At 35.7% G+C, this 19,609-nt stretch overlaps 2 protein-coding genes and 1 pseudogene across 3 annotated transcripts; 1 reads left to right on the top strand and 2 right to left on the bottom strand.

Annotated features, from left to right (window-relative positions):
• The first annotated feature begins 1,529 nt into the window (after positions 1–1,529).
• Positions 1,530–6,078, top strand: LOC141829425 (uncharacterized). 2 transcript variants are annotated; one of them, XM_074716886.1, is made up of 7 exons: positions 1,530–1,700; positions 2,178–2,284; positions 2,804–2,842; positions 2,929–3,019; positions 4,286–4,382; positions 5,539–5,645; positions 5,724–6,078. In XM_074716886.1, the coding sequence occupies exons 1-7, from the start codon at positions 1,570–1,572 to the stop codon at positions 5,845–5,847; spliced, it is 696 nt and encodes a 231-aa protein (XP_074572987.1). In that variant the 5' UTR covers positions 1,530–1,569; the 3' UTR covers positions 5,848–6,078. The 2 variants fall into 2 exon arrangements, with proteins under 2 accessions (XP_074572987.1, XP_074572986.1); XM_074716885.1 differs by having other exon boundaries at positions 2,801–2,842.
• A 234-nt stretch (positions 6,079–6,312) lies between these two features.
• On the bottom strand, positions 6,313–7,208 carry LOC141828867 (uncharacterized). Its single transcript, XM_074716253.1, has 3 exons — positions 6,863–7,208; positions 6,418–6,727; positions 6,313–6,332 (listed from the first exon to the last, which is right to left on the bottom strand). Exons 1-3 carry the CDS (start codon positions 7,082–7,084, stop codon positions 6,313–6,315), a joined length of 552 nt encoding a protein of 183 aa, XP_074572354.1. The 5' UTR covers positions 7,085–7,208.
• Positions 7,209–12,018: 4,810 nt separating this feature from the next.
• Positions 12,019–18,679, bottom strand: LOC141829948 (OVARIAN TUMOR DOMAIN-containing deubiquitinating enzyme 12-like; annotated as a pseudogene).
• Between the last annotated feature and the right edge of the window lie 930 nt (positions 18,680–19,609).

Here is a 19,609-nt window from a genome sequence, read left to right as displayed (position 1 = left end):
AAAAGATACCATATATCTCTAACATATACTCATTGTCGTATTGTTGTTCTAAATTTAGTCAAAACTATTTCAATAAGTTCAAAATTAATAAATTATTTACTCTAATTTAATTTAATTAAAATTGATCACATATTGGAATAAATTTAATAAACTATGTAATAAAGTAATTTTTGGATAAAACTGCAAAAATATAAAATAATTTTGATTGAAACTACAACAACATAGTTAATTAAAGTGGGCGACTTATAATAATTTTTATCAAAACTATTACAAGATAAAATATTTTTGGAATATGACATATTTTAATATTTTTTAAATGGGTGTCATAATGAAAATAAAAATCCTCTTTTGATCCTTGCCTATATTTTTTTTTTAAAATTATAATAATTTTTAAAATAAATTCTACATATTATAATTAATTGGCTAGACCAAATTTTCAGCAACCAATTCAATTAAATTGGAAAAGAAATAATGATTAAATAAATTTTAAGTTGAATCAACTTGTTGGAAGAAATGCGCCAAATGTCCAAAAATTTACCTAGTCATTTATTTTAATTCTTCCAAAAACAATTTAATAGCCTTATCCTCTTAATTATGCATTATACACCGGAAAGGTCTTTAAATTGCAATTCAAACCCCGGCGATATATTCATGGCGACCACCACAGCAGTTGATTAGTGATGGCGACGAAGCCCTGTTCCATGGCTTCCATCGCTCTCCTTCTGCTCCTCCTCCTCCCCAGTCACCTCCCTCGCGCCACCACCGCCGCAGTCTCCGTGGAGGCCACCTGCAAGACCATCGCCGGCGACGACCCGAACGTCCACTACGCCTTCTGCGTCGATCGAGGCACTGCGCAGGGACCCGGCGAGCGGCGCGGCCGACACCAAGGGGCTGGCGGTGGTCGCCGCGAAGCTGTCGGAGAAGAACGCGACGAGCATGGCAGCAGCGGCCACGGCGCTGCTGGGGAAGGCGCAGCGGCCGCCGGAGCAGCGGAGCCTGGAGACGTGTGCGAGCGCGTACGGGGAGGCGGCGGAGGCGCTGGGGCTCTCGGTGGGGGCCATCGAGGAGGGGAGGCTGGACGACGCGATGACGTACCTGAGCGCCAGCATCGGCGCGGCGGATGTGTGCGCGCGGGCGTTCGAGGAGTTGCGGGCGGCGTGCCCGTTCCCGATGGAGAACAAGGCGGCGCAGCAGCTCTGCTACGTAGCTCTGTGCATCGCCCATTTGCTGGGGTAGTTCGTCGTCTGCTCAAGAACTTGGAGACGATCAAATAAAAGTAAACAATTTAAAAAGATATTTCGATATTTTCATAATTTAGTTTTTGATCGAGTATTTTCAATATAGAGATTTTTTTTAATTGAGATGAAAATAATAAAACTTATTTTTTTATATAGTAGAAATTATGAAAGAAAAGCCAAAAAGTTTCAATTATTTAATAGTGATCATCGCCATAGCATACTAGCTTAGGGGTTGAGATTAAATGAAGTTTTAGGTTCAAAGTGAAAATAGTTTCGTAGATTATATGACTTTTCGCCCTGTCGAGACGGAGGAGGAGAAGAGGGCGACGGTATGACGACAGCAGCGCGGCCGACGTGGGCGCCGGCGAAGGGTGGGAACGAGCAGGGCGGCACCAGGATCTTTGGTCCTTCCCAGAAGTATTCCTCCCGCGATCTCGCCTCCCATACCACCCTAAAGCCAAGGTGATACCTCCCTTCGCAGGCTCCAAAAACCCTAACCGATTTGTCAATTCCTCTGTGCCCCATAGAAATCTATTATCGTTTGATCGACTCATGTTGGAGTTGAAGTTGTTAGTTTGCAATCAGAAAGAAAATTGAAGATTGATTAAGATATTTTTTTGATTCATTATTTGTGGGCGGTTGTTAAATTAACGAGACATGTTGGTTTCTCCCTTATTTTGCCTATTGTTCCTGAGAGGAGAAAAGAAAGTCTCGTATCCGAGAGCTGAACCCTTTTATTTTTTAGTTGGTCGGAGCTGAACTTGTTCGATTGGATCAAAAATTGCAAATTTCTTTTTTTTTTTAATGCAGTCCGAAGGTAGATGTTGAACCACACAGTAGTAGGAACAAAAATGGAACACACCTTTGGTTGCTAAATTGCAAATTATGAAAGTTAAATTGCATGCTACTGGTCTGTGGATGATTGATATTTGGGTGCAGAAAAGAAGGGCAGGATACCCAGGATGAATTGCAGAAGAGGAACCTCAGAGAGGAGCTGGAGGAGCGTGAGCGTAGGCACTTTACTTCCAAGGATAAAACTTATGCAGGTGATTTTTGAAATCTCATCACTATATTATATGGTCAGTGTGATATTCTGTTATTTAGATAATCCTTTGTCATTGATAATTTTTGGAATATCAGCAAATGTTGTACTTAGACATTCCCTTTTTCTGTATGCATTTTTAGTTTTCTAGTACTGTAACAATATCTGCTTGGATATTGCATCTTAACAATTTCATTTGACATTTTGTAATCACTTTGTTTCTAGTGATGTAGCCTTGCATGAAACTCAATTATGATGATAAAATTTGTGGCTTTTGTCGGGAAAAACATAGCTTGATGCTGATGTGAACACTCTGCCGCTTCATTGAATTTTACATCTACCACTTTGTTTATGACAATCAATGTTCACCTGTTGCTTCACCTGTATATTTGTCATTTGCTGTCCACTTGCAACTTGCAGTTCATCTTGGCATTTAAATTGCAATTTATATCTTTATTATCATTAGTTGTGCTCTTTTCACATTGTTGGGATGTACACTTACACTCATTATTACTCGCAGAAGATAGAGATAGAAGAAAAGGGGGGCACCTACTCTTGGAAGGTATGTTACTTTGTTATGGGTTTGCTATAATGTCGACTCAAAATTCTTTTCTGTGATGCATATTTTTTCTCTTGTTTTGTTCGCAGGAACAAGAAGAGAGGTTGAAGATAGGATTATTCCTAGGAGTATTGATGCTGATGACTCTGATGGGGATGTCAAAGATCAAGATAATGAAAGGTAACTCTATTTTATCTTTAATTGCACATGTATTCTTAATCCCTGAAATGTCTATGGATTCGTTGGTTCTTTAATCTTGGCATAAACTTCCCACTTTGAATTCTGAAATTTTAGATCAGGGCCTTCTGATAGCAGTAGCGGTATATGCACATGTTCTCTGATTATTACTTACTATGTAGAAACAAAGCTCGTGGAGTTATGTATTGCTTGGCCCAAAGATGCTATTATTCTGCTTTAAACTATGTTAAATTCATTCACTTTAGCTAGCAGCATTCTGGATGTTCGATGTGTTTGACAGTTGTCATCTAATTTAAATATCAGTAGGGAGTCAATTCCCGTAAGATATTTTTTGTCTTCTCATTTCTGTTCGTTCCGGTTCTTATTTTCCAAATACTCTCAAGCAACTAAAAAATGTATGCTTACATGAAGCATTAGGAGAGAGCACTGCTGCTTATGTTCTATGTTGTTCTTTCTTTTCCTTCGGTTTAAGTCTCCTTGTTTGTTTAAGGAAAAATTCTATTTTTTTTTTAGAAAGTAAAATCTAAAATTTAAAAATGATGGAAGACAAATGTTTAGCATAGATATTTTTTTGACATGTTTAAATTTATTAGTGGTGAATGGCCTGTTAAACATTTATCTTTTTTTTTAAAAAAAAATCAATGGTTTTCTTTATTTTCTAAAAATGGAAATTTTCAGAACGAAGTGTTTGAAGACAAAGAGTGTTGTTTGCAACTTTTTGGTGTGAAAAATCACATCTCACATACATGAAAACTTCTACTATTAAATCATTAGTTTGGTTGCCACACCTTATATAGTATGACAATACAAGTCTCTCTGGCTGTCATATAAAAAACTTTTGACATCCATCTGAAATATTTGCCTACTCTAATTTACTGCTAAGGAAAAAGTACATACACTATGGATGAACAACACGTGAAATTTTCTTAGCTAGTTCACGGCATAACTTGTGTGTATCTTTTGTCAATGTAATTCTTGTTTTATCATGACCAATATGACCATTATAAGTATACTTAAATTCCCAAGATATAGGATGTAGATCATAGATAAAAGCAAACCACCATGTATTCTGTAGAGAGTATATATGGACAGCTTGTTTGTTGGAAGTTTGGCTTCAACCAATTTTGCTTTCTATCTATATTTTTGTCTTTCTCCAAGAAGCTCATTGTAAAATATTCATTTGATCCACTCTGGACAAAAAATGAACCCTCTTCCTAATTTAAAAATGTAAAATCTTGTTGGTGTTAGTGATGATGACGACGACGACGATGAAGATGATACTGAAGCTTTGTTGGCTGAACTTGAAAGGATAAAGAAAGAACGTGCTGAAGAAAAACTCCGTAAGGTCTGTGCTAGTAACTATTCAGGAGTTTTCTGTCTCTTTTATTTGCACGTGGGTTTCCCCTTTGTATGATTAGCTTGTTTGGCATTATTATTTGACTTATTTACACAAAATGCCAGGTGAGTTTGTGTAATTGAACAGTAACTTGGTTCATAGCTCACTCAAATTTTATCTTGAAATCATAGTACCATATATACATATGATGTCTTGTGTTAAAAACTTAACAGTGAATTGGTTTATCATTTGTGTTGATGTAGCTGTTTCTTCGTATGTGTTTGGTGACGAGTCAGAAATTTGGAACATCAGATGTTGGGGATTTAGCATCATCTGACCTCCTTTTCTGTTCTTCAGTGCATCACTAGCTTTGCTGTTTGCATATAATTTTATTTTATAAGTGATCATAATTTGGAATGAAAATGATTGGGCATCTTTTATTTCATAAGGTGTGTTACAGTAATGTTGAGTATTTGCAAATAATTCCTGGGTGTAGGTTGTGTCTGCATGTTGTTGTCCACATAAACAAAATTACTTTCCTAATTGTAGTTGAAGCAACTATATTTCCGACTTCTTTCAACACAACTGTTTAGGTAGATTTTGGTTCATTGTTTCTAAATTTGTGGAAATTTTCAAAATCTTGCATTTCTGAACCTTTGGTATGGGAATTTATGGGATTCTAATTTTCTAATGAGGATATTTAGGTAGCAAGAACAAGCCCCCATCAAGGTAAGTGCTGAGTTTTTAAGAATCCCGTTAGATAAAATTTTTCTGTGTACACTATTACTCTTTCCATTTATAGTTTTATATCCCATTATTTTTAATGATAATTTTGTTTAATCTGACATATTAAAGTTATAATCTTTTCTTCTAATATCAAAGTTTACCAATCATCATTTACTAACATATCCTCAGTGTCACATCTGTGAACAATTTCTTAACTATATAGAGAATTTTTCTTGAGAATAATTTTTTTAAGATTAGTATTTCCTGAAATATGAACATTGACACTAAAAATATCAAACTGCTGTTTGCCACGCCGATTTTTGTACTGCAGCTTTTGCAAATACATGTTGCATGAGAATCACAGATTAAATAATCATTGCCACCCATCTCTTCAATCTCTTCTCTTACTTTTTTAGTACATTTTCTTCCGATGTGACAGGAACAACAACAACAGGAAGAAGAGCTTAAGGCAAAAGAAGCTGAATTAATGCGAGGAAATCCATTAATCAATATCAACAATGCAGCTTCTTTCAATGTCAAGAGAAGGTTCACACTGTTTCTTCGCATCTTCATAATTATGAAAAAACTATCTCAAAAATATTGAGACTTCATATGATGCTCCAGGTGGGACGATGATGTTGTTTTCAAAAATCAGGCTCGTGGTGAAACTAAGGCTCCTAAGCGTTTTATCAATGATACTATCAGAAATGACTTCCATCGCAAATTTTTGCAGAAGTACATGAAATGATTCTGTCAGTGTTCAGTTGGTAAGTTGTATCATACCCATTGCTAAAATCCGTGGCTAGTGGATTCTTAACTTGATTATGCCATCTTTTAGCTTGGAGAACAAAGTATATATTGGTGTGATTTCCCCTTTGATTGTGCTTTCTTTTAGGCCATATTTACCTGAGAAGAAACATGTTGGTGTATCATATTGTTGTGGTTTATATGATCGTTTCTTCAACTATTGGTCATGAAATTATGTTATTCTGCCAAAGAGATATAGGACTCCAAGATAATGTTGCTCAATGTTTTGAATTTGTAGCAAATAGATGAACAACCAGCACAATTATAGATTTCCTCTATAACGACGTGCGTTCCTTGATTCGACAAACTACAGCATCTCTTCTTCACAGATGAGCATCAAAAACTCAGTTTTTTAGAACGTCAGTTCTTCCTCGCTCCTCGTGATCGAAGAATCATGAACGCTCGATCAGAGCTCCAGCACCACAACTGCAGTTAATTTTTACAGATCCAAAGTCAATATCGCTATTCGCTAATGATTTGAAACGAACATTAACAAAGGATTTGCTCTCACATTCGGAGTCGGTGGTGATCCACTGCCCGTTCCTGACGGGCTCGTCGCCGGCGGCGGCGGCCATCGAAGTGCTACTGATCGTCGGGCCGTGTCGTGGCTTTTCGCAAGTAAACGAGAGCCTGGACGCGCTGTTAATGGTGTGGATGTGACTGTGATCGTTTCGAGAGGTCGAAGCGGAGGGCAGCGAGAGCGGCGAGCACACCGACGAAGCGCCAGAGCAACTTCCGGCGTCCCACTTGAAGCTGACCTTGCCCGCTGAGCACTCCGGCGACTCCGCTTCTGGTTTCAGTTTGTTTCGGGAATAGAAAACCTGCATTAATATTAATTTTTTTTGTAAAAAAAAAAGTGCCAAGAGTAAATTGAATTTTAAAAATCATTTTTTAAAATAAATAAATAAATAAATCTTAGTAGATATAAAGGATAAAGCAGCCTTTTAGTCGTGCACCTTCCATGCTTTGCTCCCTCCTTTACCGGACTTGGCGGCCGCCGCCCACCGCAGCAGCTCCTGCTTCACCCGCGCCACCGCTCTCCTCCTCTCGCTTGTCCGAGCGACCTCCTTCTCGCCGCCGCTGTCTCCCCCCTTGGACGCCACCGGCGTCGCCGCCGCGTCGCAGATAGGCAACACCTTGCACCCCACGTTCACCGCCGTCGTCGTTTCGTGCCCCATTCTGATCACCGCAACACCTTCTTCCTCAACTCAACTCGACTCAACTCAACACAACGCTGTCCTAATCGCCATCGCAGAGCAATTTGTAACGTGGGATAACATGCCATGGAGGCATGGACGGCCATTTTCTATATATTAATTAAGCTTCGATCGCCTGCCTGCAGCATGTTCTCCAACTGCAAGTTGCCGGCAGAGACAAGAGAAAAGGGCGGTCAAAGATGCAATCCAACATCCAGCCAGGTACTGAATCTATCGATCAGCGTAACCTAACGCCTAATGATGAAGACGGGGATGCGTTTGTCATCACAAGTGGAGGGAACGGACAGCGAGCAGAGCGCAGAAAGTAAACAGTAATCGCAGATTCATGGTGAAGTGGCCATGTGAGCTCCGAGGGGAGGGACTTTGTCACAGCTCATCAGCTCACATGGCTGACAAGTCGAATGACCTCATCGCCATGGCGACGAAGAAGAACTACTCAATGATGCATGGCTACCTGCTGCAGTGGTTTGATTCGATTCGCCATGGGACTCATCTGAGCTACAGTGGCATTGTGTGTCAGCAAGAACAGGCACAGCATTATAGCATATATATATATAATAATAATAATTTCATAATATATATTTTAAAACATTATTTTATCTTTATAATTTTAATATATTATTAAAGTTATGGCGAAGGGAATTTTGATCGATGTGGGTTTAGGTGAGACATGTGAATGATTAGAAACACATGTTATTAAGCAGCTGGCTAGAGTTGATTAATTAATTAGTTTCCATTCTTCTATTTAAATCAAGAATTTAATAAGGATTTATTATATATATATATATATATATATATATATATATATATATATATGGTATATTTTCTAAATCGATTCAAATAATTGACTTTACTTTCCACAGACTTCTTGTTCCCGTTGACTTCGAGTCAAGTCACCACTTTTGGCATAGTCAACCAAATCTAGGGAGGGAGGCAGAAAGTCAATGCTTACAAATTTGAATAGAGCTGCTCAGTAGATGGCTTTATGACGTACGAACACTGCATACAATTACTAATGAACTTCAAAGATTAATTTATCAATACACATAGGGGTGTAAATGAGCCAAGCTGTTCATGAGCTATTCGAGTCTCGGCTCGAAAAAAAGTTCGTTTGAATTCGTTCGATTAAGTTAACGAGCCGAGCTCGAGCCTGATTTCGAGCTCGAAAATATTATCGAGCCGAGCTCGAGCTTAACAGTATTTGGTTCATGAGCTCATGAACATATTTGTTTAAAGGCTCATGAACGTGTTCAAGAACATGTTCGTTTAAAGGCTCATAAACGTGTTTGTTAAGAGATTCGCGAATATATATATATATATATTACATGAATTATAAATATTATATATTAACGAGCCAAGCTCGAACTAAGCTCGTTTAACTTTTAAACGAGTTATTTTCAAACCAAGCTCGAACTGAATTCGTTTAACTTTAAAACGAGTCTTTTTCGAGCCGAGCTCGAGCCGTTCGCTAACTATTTAATTTCATTACGAGCCGAGCTCGAACTTAAGAATTAAAGCTCGAATCGAACTCGAGCCGAACTCGAGCTTAGAAAAAATGAACCGAGCTTGAGCTCGAGCCTCTTACTGTTCGGCTCGGCTCGGTTCGATTACACACATACTAAAATTTAATTATATTAAATTTGCAAAATTTACAGCAATACAATTAACGCATCGCATTATTATTTTAATTTTGTAATTTAAACAGATATATGTAACCCTAATATTTTGACTTCCAAAGAGTAATTAACCTCTTAAAGAAATTAAATTAATTAATGAGATGAGTTGTGATCGATTGTTCCTCGATCGACTGCATGCATTTTCCAAAAATAATAATCATAATAAATAAATAAATAAAGTTAAAATTAAGCGAGTACGGACACATAAATATCAAAGCAGCTGTAAAATAAATAAATAAAACTATGGCGAATCAGAATTCATAAAATCAAGGCATGCAAATCGTACGAACAAAAGCTTTTATTAAAAGCTCTCGATTTGGCAGCAGTCCTGTGAACGCATTACACATATATGGATCTTGTTATAAACATCATTTATTGTTGGAGCCCTCAATATAGTGTTTGGAGCTTCTTCAGCTTCAAAAACTGCTGGCCACAGAGAAAATGCATTGATACTCGATAATTTTTATTTATGACAGACGAATAAGTAGGATTTTGTGCAGGATTAATACATGATGATCGTGTTTCTTTTGTGTTTTGTTAAAGGTTTCAGAGAGAGGAAAACACTGAATTCAATTGACAGACAATTCTCTGAATGATGTCCTAAAAGATATAAAGGTCCCCCTGGGAAACAACTAAGACTATGTACCTTCTGCATGGTCCACCTGTTAAAGCAATTGTAGAGTTATGTCTGACAAACACAATAATAATTTTTGTGTTTCTATTAGCTAGCTTGGCATGTAAATGATCACCATATATCAAAAATAGAGCTGGGATATGATTTGGTTCTATATATATCATCATGATATATATATATATATAGTTCTATATGATTCACTACTTTCTGTATTATAGTTCTCTTCTTTCTGATTGATTCGAACTCAAAGTGATCTCAGCTAATTTAATTTAATCATACTCTAAAATCATTCAGTATCGACCAGAATATATATAAACAGATATTGAGAAAACAAGATTAATTAATAGTACTGCTTGAGAGTTTATATTAATTCTAGGCCCATTATCAGAATTGTATTATAAATATAGGAGAAACTCTAGATATATATATAATCAAAGAGAAACTTATGCAGAAGTAAAACAATCTTACTAACTCTCCTTAATGAAGAAAACTAGCTAACTAGAATAAGATATCATCTTGCATTTGTTTCAGACTAATTACAATGTTGTGTGCAGTATAGTTTTGCAGCTAGCTAGCATTCATATCAAAATGCAAAGAAAGAAAGAAAAAGTCTAGTTCAATGTTTTAAACTAATATAAGTTTCATGGAGGAGAACTGCATTTCTATTTCTGCACTATGCAACTTCTGTTTATGCTCGATCAAAATCTAATTAAGGTGACTTATAACATATATATTTAACATTTGAGAGGCTACATGAATCATAATATATATGATAACGAGCTTTATAATCTTGATCCTACACTACACTTTCTGCTTTTATATTTCATACATCATTTCCATAATGAAATGAAATCAACTAAAGACAAGAAACAAATAGCTAGCTAGCACACAGTGATATCGTGAAGACTTTTCTCAGTCAGCTAATTAATCACCCTAAAACTAGCAGTTACAAAAGGGACAACGTGAATGAAAGATGATGAAGAGCCAAGAGATGAAACATATAGATAGATCTTAGCTAGGGATCCAAGTTAACTGTTACCTGATGAGCTAGCGGCGGCAAGATCTCTCATCAGTCGACGCAGAATGAGCCGCATATTTGCTGATGCAGCATCATCAAGATTCTCAGCGGCCGGGAAAGACAAACTGATGACTGGCGATCGACGATCGAGTGAATATCGATCCGTGTGTGAATCTTGATGATGCCACAGCTGCAAACACCGGCTGCAACTTGAGGAGTTTTAATTAAGCTCGGTTTAGGGAGAGGAGGGAGGAAGGGAGAAGGAAGAAGGAAGAAGGAAGAGGAGGGCTGCAACGAGTCGTCGAGAAGGCTGCAGAAACAAGATGGTGGATTTATGGACCCACACTCACACACACAAACACACACAGGAGGAATCTTTGCAGTCTTGATTTGAGGGTTGTACTGAGGTGAAGCATTTGTATTATCAGCACCAAATCCAATTTCAAACAACCAACAGAATCAAAAGGAGCAAATCCTAGATTGAAGCAAACCAAGAAAAGGATAGATTTTGCAGATGAATTGAAGAAGGAAAGCAAGTCACCTACCTCTTACTATTACCTAGCTAGATTTAAGTGCAAAGAAGAAGAAGAAGAAGATGAGGAGGAAGAGGAAGAGGATTAGGGTTAGAAATTAAATGAGATCTGATACGTCTGTAGGTGAAGAGCCGTGGGTTATGGGGATATCTCAGTGAGGATAGAAGTGATAGAAAGGGAGGAATCTGATCAAGTGGAGGAAAAGAGAGAGAAAGTGAGAGATTGTACTATGGACAGATATGTGGGAGAAGGATGTGTGCACATATATATATATATATATATATAGATATATAAAATATGGCAGATGGCTAGGTTTTGATTGTGATCTAAGGAGTCTAACCCTAGTTTAGTCAAGTGCTAGTTTGGGTGAAAAGGAAAGAAAAGTAGTCTTTTCTAATAAACAAAGTAAAGAGAAATGTGTATGTATAGTATATATGTGGTTGAATTAGATATTCTTCTTAAGAAATAATTAATGTTAGTGTTAGGTTAAACCTCTATTTCATCATGCATATGTGTATCTCCTTGTCTTAGACTTCACTTCTCATGAAGGGATGAGGTTCACAAGCACTTTACCATGCATGATTATATATGCCATTCCTACATTCTTTATTATGTGTTTGTGTTTATCATCCTTAATTGCCTTGCATTTAGTGTTCTATAATACTTGTAAATTGTTTCAACTTACAAAGGCCAACTTGCTTGATTTCGCTATATATATATATATAGATTCCCTCCCCTTAAATATTAGTTAATAATTCTTTTCGAACTTGATTCCCACCCTTTCCCCTCCAAAAATAAAAATAAGACCCTCTTTTGAATAGATAAAAAAACATATATATTCTCATCTTCTATCTGCAATGTATTCTGCCTCCGTTTGGACGATAAGGAGAATGTTAACGTCACTTAAATCCGCTTCACTTCGTCTCCATCCAATCTCTTTTACATCTCTATCCACATCTAGAGATCATGTCTTATCTTTTAATTATAGATGCAAAGTTACATGTTCACAAGAAGGTTCCAAATCGATAGAGATGGAATTCCAAAATGCACCAGGCTACCATGTTTTTTTATAATACTTTGTATCTTTAATGAAATTTTCTTTATTATTACAATAGCAGTACCTCTCTCAACTACGCTTCTGCTTCCATCTTATCTACAGGAAGTAGAAGGATTGTTGGATCAAATATATCACAGTTTAATTTTCATATAATCGCGATAAATTTTTGCGACATAAAACAAAAATTTTAAAATTATAAGTATATATCCAGCTGAAGAACCACCTTCAACTTATATGATAACTCGATCGGAGCTCTTGAATAATAATAATCAACGGCCTCAATGTTTGTTTCCCAATTGCCACCACTTTTTCTTCTTCTTTGTGTCTGCAGTGGGGAGATCTGAACAAGCAAAAAGAATTCAAGAACAAATTCGAATTCATTGGGCTGCAAGAGAAACTTATTTCCAACATTCTAGGCATTTGTGTTTCCTTCTAGATTTATTATATATAGATGATGATATAGTAGAGGATGAAACTCAATGAATAGTATGATCCATATAGTCGAATCCACATAAGATAAATGCTTAGTTGTTGTTTATTGTTCTTAATACATGAGCGAGTAAGTCTAGCAGCGAGAATGCCTTACCCTCCTCTTCGGCATAAATCGAGTTGTAGTGCACCTCAGCCCAAAAGCTTAAGAAAATGACTGTATAAATGATAGAAATCAAGAAAAAAACAAAAATTAGACTGCAAGTTATAAACAAGGATGAAAAAGAGGGGAACTGTATCTCGGTAGACTTTATTAGACTTTAACAAGAAAACTAGAATATATGACTGCAATCAATTTGTATTGTACCTCGCTTAGATTTCTCAATGCTGGGAAGAATCTCAATATAGCAAGTATCCTTGAATGATGTTATGACAAAAATTTTGACTCCATACTGCCAAACAAGACATCCATATAGAAAAAAAAAAGAATTAAGACTCAAAAGTGAAGGAACCAGATTCAATAAGATAAAGATGTAACAACATATAATAAAAAGATGTACAAATACTTCAAGCATAAGAGATCATGCAACCAAAACTATCCCATATATGGAGTAGAGATATACTTAACAGAAAAGCTTTTATGTCACAGTTATTAATTCAATTTAATCTATAGAGGATAAAGAAGAAACAATAGAATCAAAATTTGCAAATAGTTCGAGCATAAGATCCTGAGAATCATGCCTCTAAAACTATACCACTTATGAAATAAAGACATATAACAATGTAAGTCTTTGTTATCCATCCAGTTGTTATCGTTAAATCCAAATACAGAAGTTATTCTGAAAAACTAGCACCAAGGATGCTCATGCTAGAGCTTTCTTGATGAAACAGGTCAAATGACATCGCTAACATGTTAACATCCTTATAACCAGAAAATACAAAGACGAAAACAAAGAAGAGAGAGAGAAAGAGACTGTATCTGCAGCAGCCTGTAATGTCACATGATCACCCCACTCGCCGCTTCTGATGACATAGGGAGACAACCAATTCATTGAGGTCATATTACAGAGAATATGAAGGTAAATAATCTTAATAAAAAGTGCATACTGTGAAATCTTTTTGAGGTAGTCACTATATGCCATTGGAACATATCCATTGTAGATGTCAGAATGAGATTTTAGCTGAAAATATAAACATGACCTGATAATGAAACATGTCAAAAGTGGAAAGAAAGTAATGAAGTCCGACTGAAAAATCAACCTGTTCAACAACTTGCTGTCTGACAAACTCATGATGTTCAGATGTTTGATATAATTGGTCTGAAAGTGCTCGGAACTGAAGACAAAACATGCACTTAGACCTGTCAGTTTAATTTTCTAAAAACTGATATAGAAAAAGATCAAAATTATAAAAAGCTAATTTAAAATGATGGCCACCTTTTATTAGAAGTGGTTATTTGTCTAAATCCAGTTAATCATCATGAAACGATTTGGCATGATGTGAGGTTCTGTATTTTTCTTATAATGATACTTTGCATCACAGTGCAGAACTTTAGAGATAATTATGTAGCTGACAACACCCGTCACATTTTTGCAGTTGTTAAATTGAAATTTCAGTATTGCACATACTCATACCAAATAAATTTGTTACAAGTGTTTTGATAAATTTTAGAAAGACAAAATGTAAAGGTAATTTTGTTCCTTTATGACAGGAGCTCCAATAAAGCATCAAAACCACAGCTTGATACCTACATCACGAAAACTTGATAATCAAGACTTTTTTTGGTAATTATTGTCATCCTCCTATTACAACCTATGATATGATCTAAGATGGTAGGAATGGAGAAGAGAAGGGAGTTGAGCTCATTAATAGAAAACAAAGACTTCACACATGAAAAATGTATTATGTAATCAAGAGCATGCCTCCACTTTCTCAATGGCAACATATTTAACACACTAAATCCCTGAAACTTAATCACACTCTATAACTAACCAGACCCCAAACCTCCAACTAATATAAACTTAATCTTCTTGAAAAGTAATACAAGTTGTAAATAAAACTTTTTCTTCTTGTGAAAGACCTCTAGCTTTGGCATGATTCCTTCGTGTGGCAAAATCAGCAGTGTAGGACATGCCTGGGTCTTAAACATTATCTAAGACATTATCCATAGCAAAACTACTTCTGACTAACAAGGTCTAGAGAAGCAAGTATGATATGGCCAGAATTAGAACATGTGACACTTTGTGTGCCAAAACTAGCTAGTTGCAATTTCATTATCAGGAATCAAGGGGAATCTAATTCATTTTTGCGATCTTCCAAAGATAATTCGGTCTAAGTTTTAGATATGAGTGTTGGATATCAAGCAAGTAGGAGACCTAGTAACAAAGTTCACTCATACCATGAATATATTTCCTTGTTAATAACATATATCAGCAAGAACATGATTTCAAATCTTGTTTTGATGGTCAACATAGGCAAAAATTTCCATTCTATTTGTAGACCAAAATTAAAATCGAGTTGCAACAAGTAAATATTGCATCTTCTGCCTGCACCACTAAATAACAATCATTTTTTAGTCATATGATTGTTGCCCTAGCAATCAAACCATACCCTCTAGTAGTTATTGAACAATGTTGTGATCTCTCTCTTTTCATTCTCCCCCTACAAATTTGATCTTGTGTGGACGTGAGGAGATCATGAGGAATCGATCAACAATATCCTCCTCCCATCCCATTTTATCAAGATCAAAATTAATTTATCCACAACTGAACCAAGTTGAATTACCAACTAATTCAAACCAAATCAGTACAGAAAATTTAAGTTGAATATTAATACTATTCAATAAAACCCTAATCCCACCAATGGAGCTTATCGTGATTTCCTACTGAACCCAAATCAAAACATCAAGGCCAATTTAGATATAATTCAAAGCTACTATTCAGTTATGCATGAATTAATTAGAACTTTGATATAATAATAACTACAAAATAAACTGTAATGAAACCATAGGAATTTCCCCACTGACTTCCCTGAAAAAAAAAGGTTAATGAATTCAAATCCAGCAAGCTTCTAGAAAAAAATAACAAAAAGTAAATGTATTCATAAGAAGTCAATGTAGAAATAATTGTGGATCTTCAATGCAACAAGGAAGAATCATCATAACATTGAACAGTCATCCAATTGGCAAACTTATTTAGCAATCAACTATGACTATGTCAAGGAAAGATGGAAGTTACAAGTATGTACAGTGCATGCCATTTAATTTGTCTTGAAGTAGAAGAAAAAATGAACATGTTCAAATTACAAGGACTAACCTGACAATTACCATCTCCTTGGACCTTGCGTTCAACCAAGTCGTACAATCGCAACCTGAATAATAAGGAAATGCCAACAATCAAATAGAGGAAGTTGAGGATGAGGTATTAACTTGACATATATACAAGGACCTTGGTTAATGGCTGGTCAATTTATATGTTGAACATCTATAGTTAATACAATAGGAAGACATACTTTTCACACTTTTAAGGGGTCTGAGCAGATGACTTGTGGACTTATTACTGACTAATGGAGACTCCTGATTGTTGGATAACATCCGTTGAAGATAAAGATAATAACAATAAAAAAAATTTATGTGAAACTATTTGTACTTGTCACAAATTTTCATTTCTAGGTACTCAAGTTCAGATAAACACATTCTTATCATGCTTCATTGCCATTTTTATTTATTGCATCTAATATCCCAACTGTAGAACAAAATGAAATACAAATTACACCATAATTTTTAATTAGAATCCTAAGTTTTTTTTAAAAAAAAAATCACTCTATTATTTGAGTCAAGTTGTGCTTATGGGGGGATTTGTATTGCTATTGACTCCTACAGGTCAGATCCAAAACATTTGAATGAGGTATTCAACTCTAGAGATGAATCAAAAAGGAAATGTTTATTGGTTCTACCTCAATGGGACGTGAAAATGACTAAAAGGTCCATCAGAAATAAAAAATGGAAGAGAAAATTCATGACCTGTATTTTATTCCTTCCCAGCTATAATTAATAGGAAAAGCTTGATAGTGAAAATAAATACATCTCTAAAAAAATTCATTGAACTTAGCAATCTAACACATGTCCATTGACATAGTCCTCAGAACCCAACATTAGCATCCACAGTTCACAGAACCAAATATACTAGTGTATGAAACTAGTTAAACTCTCTATCTTCAACATTGGATGTAGATCTGGTAGTTTCAAATCTTTCATTGAAGCACTCCATCTCAATCAGAATGTTTTCTTCCACAATAACACTATAGTGAAAGATAAAATGACTGAGTCAGACCTTTGTATGTTTGCCTAAAAAGGGATTCTAACAAATAATAGTACTGGTTTCTGTGCAGGAAAGTTTCTTTACTTCCTAAGTGAATTTATTGCTTAAAACGCCTGAGTAACAACAATCAAGGCTTTTACATGGTTTCATTAGGATAACCATAACCTAGGTATCCACATAAATAAACAATATATTATATTATAGGGCTTGATTAGAACCAGAAGTTCAGTCTTCATTCTTCAGAACTGCAGAACTCTAGACCTTCAATCTTAGTTTCAAGAAATAAGAGGTTGGAATACAATTTATCTAGATTGTGGCTTTAGACATCAAAGGATTCAAATACCAGATTGTTACATTAGATGTCAAGGATTCAAAGACCAGTCAGTATGGAAGAGAAGATTTATCCAAATAATAGTACATGATATCAGGATTCAAATACTCGTTGGTAAACTACATACTGACTGGTATTTTTATCAGTTAAAAAGAGTGTGGAGACAAGTACTTGGCCAGTATTTGACTCCTTGCCTGATAAAGGTAAGAATATCAGCTGAAGTTATCCTCAATTTTAACCCTAACACAAAATGCATTGCAAAAGCCAACCTCAAGGTATACACAAGCTGCTCTATTGAATGTTATTTCTACTCGGAGAGAATGGACACGGTACTTAAATTATCACAGATCTCACTAGAAACAAATAATACAAAAGAGATGTACCTTTCTAAGAGCCTTTGATGATCAGAAGTAGCTTCATCAAAGGAAGGAACGTCTCCATTTATTCGAGGAACATGCTGCATAAACCAAGAACAATAATATTTCATCCTTGTAATAAATACTAATAGACAAGGTTTTTTTATCGAAAAGTAAGACATGGATAACCAATAGTATCTATTATGTGCCTAGACTATGAAAAGAGTGGTTATGTGTCACTAGCAAGCAACATCTAATATACCGCCAAAAATAAATTTCCCAGTGAATTATAACTCAATTACTCAAAGTCTAGACCCACATTGCTATCTCAAACTACCATGGTGAGCTTGGTTGCTAGTTGTAACTCCATAAATAAACTGATTTAGCTCGGAATGGTTCTTCAAGGCAATGTCATTAGTAATACTTCATCGGCATAATCAAGTGTCTTTGTCCTAACTATTTGGGGCCTGTTATATGAGAAATGTATCCCTTTACTATGGTCAAGAAGATATCTTTGGTAAACCCCAAAGATGACTGGATATTTTAATTATAGTAGCAAAACATGGCAATATAAACATTGCCTATGGTATCACTGTTAGTTTAACCATTAATATACTCAAATTGTACATTTATCATCTTATAAAAATAGAATGATCCATAAAAGTTGGCCTAACACTGTATAATATGCTAAGAGTATTAAATTAATTTAAATTGAATATGAAATGCATTTTTGGCATTGAACCTATCAGAATAGCAAATAGGTAAAGTTAAAATATCAGGCTCTTACAGGGATTGAATGCATCTGATTTAATCTCTCCCAACTTCTCCATCAGCAACAGAATATTCATCTGATATTTCGGATTTGTATGAGCAAAAGTTTTTAACCAATATAAATATTGCAATATACCATTAGCACATTAAAAAGAAGAAAATAATTCACTTCCACCTAAGTTGTGCTCCCTTGTATATGGTTCAAACAGATTTTGTGTGAAAATAGATGCATGCATATGTTCTTCACATGCAGCTCATCAAAAACTTGATGAACACTAGCATGGATTCTCAACATACCTTCTCTAGCACAACAGTTCGAATAAAAGGTAGTCCCCTGGTCAATCCTGCCTCCAGAGATGGAGGGTTTGGGAATGGGTAAAAAATACCAAATCCCCACCGATAAGCTTCAGAGTCATGTTCATAAGCAGCCATTGGATGTAAGGCAACTATGTGCAGCTTGAACATGTCAGAGCCAACCCTTGCATGTGATTGTGCAGCTGGATCATGCATCTTAACGTAAGTGTTCCATTGAACAAGACATACACAACCATCATAATAGAACAACGTGCAGCAAAATGAGGTGAGGTATTTGGCATTGATAAGTTTATTAAATCAATCTGTTGAAATTAATCCTTTGAATGAGAAAATTGAACAATAAGTAGCAATTCCTTCATAAACATCAACATGGTTCTGAACTTTCTTAGGAAATATATCTGGAACATAAATTAGAATCTAATTAAACTTGAAATTTTATAATATGTGACATAGGATGTCAAATACAAAAAAGGTTAAATAGCAGAAATTCAATAATTCTTTTTCTGAAATTTGTAATTTCCTTTATTCTTATTTCCATCAAAACAAACAAATAACGAACAAAAAAGGAGTTGAAGTGGAGGAACAGTTGCTAAAAACTCTGATAGATCAGAGTAGGTAAATTCACATCCGATCAATGATAATTATTTTCAATTATCAAGCTGCAGCCAAAATTATTAGACGTCCAAGCTTAAAAATAAGAGGTATCCAATCCACGCAAACGTGAACGGAGCATTTATAGTCAAGGAAACCATAATCCATATCCATCAACTCTAGCATTTCCTCCTCAAAAGGATAATCCACAAAATCAGCTGGAAAACACTAACCTCCAGATAGTTGATAAGATGGATAGGTGTGGTTTATAGTCCACAACTGCAACGACCTATCTTGCTTTGTATCACATGGATCTGGCCTCTGGGAAAAAGTTTACGGGCTGGCGATGATAGTAGGATCCAGTACGCCACTATTGCATCAGTCTTTGTCCAATCATACCTGCAGTTTTTAGCAACTAACAGGCGTGGCGAAAATCAAATAAAGAATATCATGATA

The sequence above is a fragment of the Curcuma longa genome, chromosome 5 (assembly GCF_044706935.1).
Source record: "Curcuma longa cultivar G26 ecotype Majalengka, Jawa Barat chromosome 5, ITB_CL_G26_1.1, whole genome shotgun sequence".
In the NCBI taxonomy this organism is placed as follows: Eukaryota; Viridiplantae; Streptophyta; class Magnoliopsida; order Zingiberales; family Zingiberaceae; genus Curcuma; species Curcuma longa.
The sequence above is the reverse complement of the archived record's forward strand: the minus strand, read 5'-3'. Positions and strand labels throughout refer to the sequence as shown.

Excerpts from the sequence above, each read along its gene's own strand:
- LOC141828867 (XM_074716253.1), bottom strand. The coding sequence starts at position 7,084 with ATGGGGCACGAAACGACGACGGCGGTGAACGTGGGGTGCAAGGTGTTG. Across the intron at positions 6,728-6,862 it reads GAGGGAGCAAAGCATGGAAG|GTTTTCTATTCCCGAAACAA; the intron begins GTGCACGACTAA and ends ATATTAATGCAG. Across the intron at positions 6,333-6,417 it reads GATCACCACCGACTCCGAAT|TTGTGGTGCTGGAGCTCTGA; the intron begins GTGAGAGCAAAT and ends AATTAACTGCAG.
- LOC141829425 (XM_074716885.1), top strand. The coding sequence starts at position 1,570 with ATGACGACAGCAGCGCGGCCGACGTGGGCGCCGGCGAAGGGTGGGAAC. Across the intron at positions 2,843-2,928 it reads GGGGCACCTACTCTTGGAAG|GAACAAGAAGAGAGGTTGAA; the intron begins GTATGTTACTTT and ends TTTTGTTCGCAG. Across the intron at positions 4,383-5,538 it reads CTGAAGAAAAACTCCGTAAG|GAACAACAACAACAGGAAGA; the intron begins GTCTGTGCTAGT and ends CCGATGTGACAG.